This window comes from Miniopterus natalensis, chromosome 6 (genome assembly GCF_054644295.1).
Source record: "Miniopterus natalensis isolate mMinNat1 chromosome 6, mMinNat1.hap1, whole genome shotgun sequence".
Classification (NCBI taxonomy): Eukaryota; Metazoa; Chordata; class Mammalia; order Chiroptera; family Miniopteridae; genus Miniopterus; species Miniopterus natalensis.
This window is the reverse complement of record NC_142086.1, coordinates 48,889,049-48,894,033: the sequence shown is the minus strand read 5'-3', so window position 1 is coordinate 48,894,033 and position 4,985 is coordinate 48,889,049. Positions and strand designations below refer to the sequence as shown.

The window sequence follows — 4,985 nt, the reverse complement described above, 5'->3', positions numbered from 1 at the left end:
ATGCTGCCGTGGAAGAAGCACAAGTTCGAGCTGCTGGCCGAGGCGCCGCCGAGGCAGGCGTCCAAGCCCAAGGGCTACGCGGTGAGCCTGCACTACTCGGCGCTCAGCTCGCTGGCACGGGCGTGCCCCGAAGGCGCGCTCAGCCGGGTGGGCAGCATGTTCCGCTCCAAGCGCAAGAAGCTGCACATCACCAGCGAGGACCCCACTTACACCGTGCTCTACCTGGGCAATGCCACCACGATCCAGGCGCGCGGCGACGGCTGCACGGACCTAGCGGTGGGCAAGATCTGGAGCAAGAGCGAGGCGGGCCGTCAGGGCACCAAGATGAAGCTGACTGTGAGCGCGCAGGGTATCCGCATGGTACACGCCGAAGAGCGCGCGTTGCGCCGCCCGGGCCACCTCTACCTGCTGCACCGCGTTACCTACTGCGTGGCGGACTCGCGGCTGCCCAAGGTCTTCGCCTGGGTGTACCGGCACGAGCTCAAACACAAGGCGGTAATGCTGCGCTGTCACGCCGTGCTGGTGTCCAAGCCCGAGAAGGCGCAGGCCATGGCCCTGCTGCTCTACCAAACGTCGGCCAACGCACTGGCGGAGTTTAAACGGCTCAAGCGGCGGGACGACGCGCGTCACCAGCAGCAGGAGCTGGTGGGCGCGCACACCATCCCGCTGGTGCCGCTGCGCAAACTGCTGCTGCACGGACCTTGCTGCTACAAGCCGCCGGTGGAGCGCAGCCGCAGCGCCCCCAAGCTGGGCTCCATCACCGAGGACCTCGTAGGTGAACAGCAGGAGCAGGAGCTGCAGGAAGAAGAGGAAGAGGAGCACACCGAGGGCTGCCTGGAGGAAGAGGCGGAGGAGGAGGACCACACCAGGGCGGGGGACCCGGCAGAGGAAGAGGCCGAGGCCCAGCGGGCCCTGGTGGTGGCCATGCACTTCGAATGTGGAGACTTGCTGGACACGTTGGAGAGTGGCGGGGAGGAGGCGCTGGGGGGCAGCGGGGTCTCGCTGGGCCCCGGGGTTGGGCCGCCGCCTTTGCTGCTGGGCAGCTCCTCCGACGTGAAGGCTGAGCTGTCCCAGCTTATCAACGACCTGGGCGAGCTCAGCTTCGGCAACGACGTGCGAAGCCTGCAGGCCGACTTGCGGGTGACGCGCCTGCTGTCTGGTGAGAGCACCGGCAGCGAGAGCTCCATAGAAGGCGGGGGCCCAGACCCCACTTCTGCCACCGCTGGGGACCAGTCTGGCTCTACGGACCGTGCCAGCCCAGACGAGCCGCGCTCGGGCTGAGCTCCCCGCAGCTTGCTGCGCGCGCCCCGGCGCCCCACCGCCCCACCGCGACTCCCCACCAGCCTTCTCCACAGCTTCCTTACCTAACCTGACCCCCGCTCGCGCCCAGGGAAGGGAAAGGGGACTCTGAAGGCCCAGAGTTCCCTCTGCCCCTCTCCCTCAACACATTTGGCTCTGTTTTAGGTGGAGCTGAGGTTGCCTGTGGAGATGTGGCGGCGTGTGTTGGGGGTGGGGTGGGGAAACCCTACGGGGAAGGAGAGAGGCAGCCCCTTGGGGTCAGGGGTGAGGGAAATGCCCGCCGAAGTTAGCAAAGCCCCGCAGGCGTCAGGTGCCTGCGGCCAGTTTCCTGTTTGTGGGGCAGCTGGGGCCTCAGAAGGAGGGGTTAACTTCCTCCCCACCCCTCCAACTGGGAGCAGCCTAGCATTGTCATTGGCATGTCTTTTAAAAGAAAAAGGAATTTACTCTCACAATGTTTGAGGCTTTTTTTGTGCCGCCTCTTTGCCCCCAGTCTTTTGGTGCAAGAGCTTGGGTTGTTTACCTCAGACTAAGACCCTTGAAATTCTGCCAAATTCCTCAAATAATTGTTTGGACGGGGGGAAGGGAAATGAAAGAAAGTTGCATTTTGTTTACAGTTCAAGACATCTAGTATCTAAAAGAGGAGTTTTCCTTTAGAAACACACCTTCATCCTGCTCAAAAGATCTCACTCCATGATACTGTGTAAAATATTTTTGCACTGTTGTGAAGTATTTTTGACATCTTTTTTTGTACATAACTGTTCTCAGAGCTGGATGTTTATATCTTTTGCTGTGCAAAAGGGACATGTAAAATGTTGTTCAGTTGTATATATAGAAATGCGTATAAAACATTTTGTTATTTTTGAAGAGTAGCACTGCTCTGGTTCTGTTTGCCCATCAGCAGGGAGAGAATAAAGAGGAAAATTGAACAGGTGAGCGTCTGGAACTACTGCTGAGAATGCTGCGTGGTGGGGGTGGGAGAGGGTGTGTCCATCGGGGATGCTTCAGTTAAAAAGGGTTTAGCCTTTGCCTTGCTTGAAGGTGACTGGGGGAGGGAAACCCTCTTTATACAAGGTCTGGGGCCTCTCTGGCCCTTTGCCACTCTGGGTACTGCAGCTGGGGACAGCCTTCTCAAGTATATCCCATATTCATTAACTTCTGGGAGCGTGAGCTTTCTCTGCGCTCTCTGAGTTAATTCTTGGAGATGCAGGGTGAGTTCTGTTCCTCATATTCAGACCTGCGAAGTTATTTAGGGAGGAGTGACTTTCGACACTTTGTGAGGTTTTACCACCTCCTCCTGTGGTTCATGGTAATGATCAAGTGTGAGAATATGATATCTTTTCCTTTACAGACAGCTCAGGGAGCTTTAAAGGTGAGCTAGAGACCTAAAGAAAGGCTCCATAGGGCTCTCTGAGGAGTGGGGTCATCTTTGTTTTTTTCTGGGAGGAAAATCAACGATAGAGAAAGTCAGGAAGTTCCAGTGATGGCATGAGTGAGTAGAGATGAAGGTGGAGTGGGTGGGGAGGCAGGTGGAAGACCCTTCTACAACTCAGCATGATCTAGTGGGGGAGTGGTGTGAGGAGGTCAAGGCAGTGGTGTGAGGAGGTCAAGGCAGTGGTGTGAGGAAGTCAAGTCAGAGAAGAGCTGTTAGAGCTCGGGGGGGGGTGTGTGTGTGTGTGTGTGTGTGTGTGTGTGTGTGTGTGTGTGTGTGTGTGTGTGTGTGTGTGTGTGTGTGTGTGTGTGTGTTTTAGGGCTTTCATGCTTTCTGTGTGTTTGTTTCTGTTGTAAATTCCAAACAGATGTCTCTAATTTGGCTACACCCGGTCAGCTAGAAGTTGTAATAAGATGCTGCCAAAACTGTGCCTTCTGCAAATTGTTTTTTCCCTTTGCCCCTTTGGGCTCCTTTTTCTGTATTGCAGAAGTGGATTGCACTCCCCGGTGTCCTGAGGCCACTTTGCTTTGTTTTCACTCTGAATATGTTCTGAGCAGCTAGACCCAGAGATTTTAAGGAGTGTGGAATTCACTGCAATTGTAGAGGAATGGACAATGAAAGATTTTTCTTCCTAATTAATGGGAGTGTTTCAGGCATAAGACTCTTTAGAAAAGCAAAGCAAAGGGCGGGTGGGAAATAATTTTAAAATATTCAGAGTCATTTCTTAGGGGCATTAAGACAAGGTCCAGGCCTTTGAATCTATCATATTTTGGTTTGGTTGAGAATCCCTAGCCTTCTCCTTGAATACTTCAGATACACACTATTGAATGGCATTTACCCCCCCCCCCCCCCCAGCTAGAGAGAGGTCAGGAAAGTCAGATCCCATCCTACCTAGACACCCATGTCATGTGCCCTCCACACTGTTCTCACCTGACCGGCAGACAGCTGTGTGGGCCATCACTATCTTGCACTACTAGATTTCACATTATTTCCACACATTATTTCCACACATTGGCATGTTCCTTTGCTATTTGAAACTGATAGAACATAAAACAGGGTGAAGATCATATGGCTAATACTTGGAGGTGGAGCAGGGTCTTACCCAATTTATGTGTCCCGTGAGAATGCTAAGGTTGGCCTTCATCTGTGACTGATGGGGGTATGGCCATTGGTCAAAAAGTTCAGACAAATGACATTTAAACCACCATCAATAAATGTAAGGCAACCGTCTCGTTAAAGTCTGTTTTTTCCTGTTATCTGATTTATAAATAAGGAAGGGGGCTTAGGGGTGAGGAAGGTGGAAGAAGAAAGTAAGCAGACTGCAAAAGAAGCAGGTCCTTTCCTCCCCACTCCTAGCGCCCTCCTCTCCCCTCCTTCCTCCCCTCTATTTTGGCTTTTCTCCTCACTGCACCCGAGGGCTCTGGCTGATGTAATTCTAGAAGAGATGTGAAGGTGATACATGATTCACTCTTCTTACGTCTCAGTATTCCAGGGATGATATCACTAGCGTAAGAAGAGATGTTTTAAATGAAAACGAAGCAGAACAAACAAAAAAACTGAAAACTAATTTGCTCCTGACACTCGGAGGGAAAAGAGTGGTATGACAAAAGCAAAAGTAAGTCCAGTTGGATGAAATACACGTGCCAGAAAGCACCTGAGGCTGGTCTGGTTTACTCATCACATTTAGCTTCTCCTCCGTGCAAGGTGAGACTTGTGTTGCTCCTTTACGTAACCTGATGGCGCTTTAAACGCAGCGAGACTCTTTCCACGCTCTCCCCCAGCTAAGCTGTCCTCCATGCCCAGCAGCGCAGCCGGCTGCCTGGAACTCGGCCTGCCTTCTGCCGCAACAGAGCTTGTTGCAGGGTGCAGCGTGAGTCCCTACATCAACTTTTCTTGTTTGCTTGTATAACTTGTTGTGAGTTGAGGGGGAAGCAAGGAGGAGTAGGACGGAATAAAATAAACAACAGGAATACCCTCTCAACTGTTACAGTTTCAAAGGGCACCCACTACCACACGCACACACACTCATACACACACACTCACACGCGCTCTTCTAAAGAAAACATCCCTCTCATTGCCCCACAGTCAGCAGAAGAGTAGATTTTAAACAAATTAGAAAGGCAGTGTTATACTAAGAAAGCACGATTCTCTCCGAGGGACAGAGTTGCTTTTAAGGGCTCTGCTTGTGAAAGAGAGAACTGGCTGAGGAATCCATCCCTGGCTCCACACTGGAGATTAAAAAACCTCATGGGAGTCA

General features: G+C 52.6%; 1 protein-coding gene across 1 annotated transcript; it reads left to right on the top strand.

The window, feature by feature from the left end:
* FAM43A (family with sequence similarity 43 member A) lies at window positions 1-2,229 on the top strand. Its single transcript, XM_016200168.2, has one exon. The coding sequence runs from the start codon at window positions 1-3 to the stop codon at window positions 1,279-1,281; it is 1,281 nt and encodes a 426-aa protein (XP_016055654.1). The 3' UTR covers window positions 1,282-2,229.
* The last annotated feature ends 2,756 nt before the right edge of the window (window positions 2,230-4,985 follow it).

Bases quoted from the DNA above. Each gene is read 5' to 3' on its own strand.
- FAM43A (XM_016200168.2), top strand. From the start codon at position 1: ATGCTGCCGTGGAAGAAGCACAAGTTCGAGCTGCTGGCCGAGGCGCCG.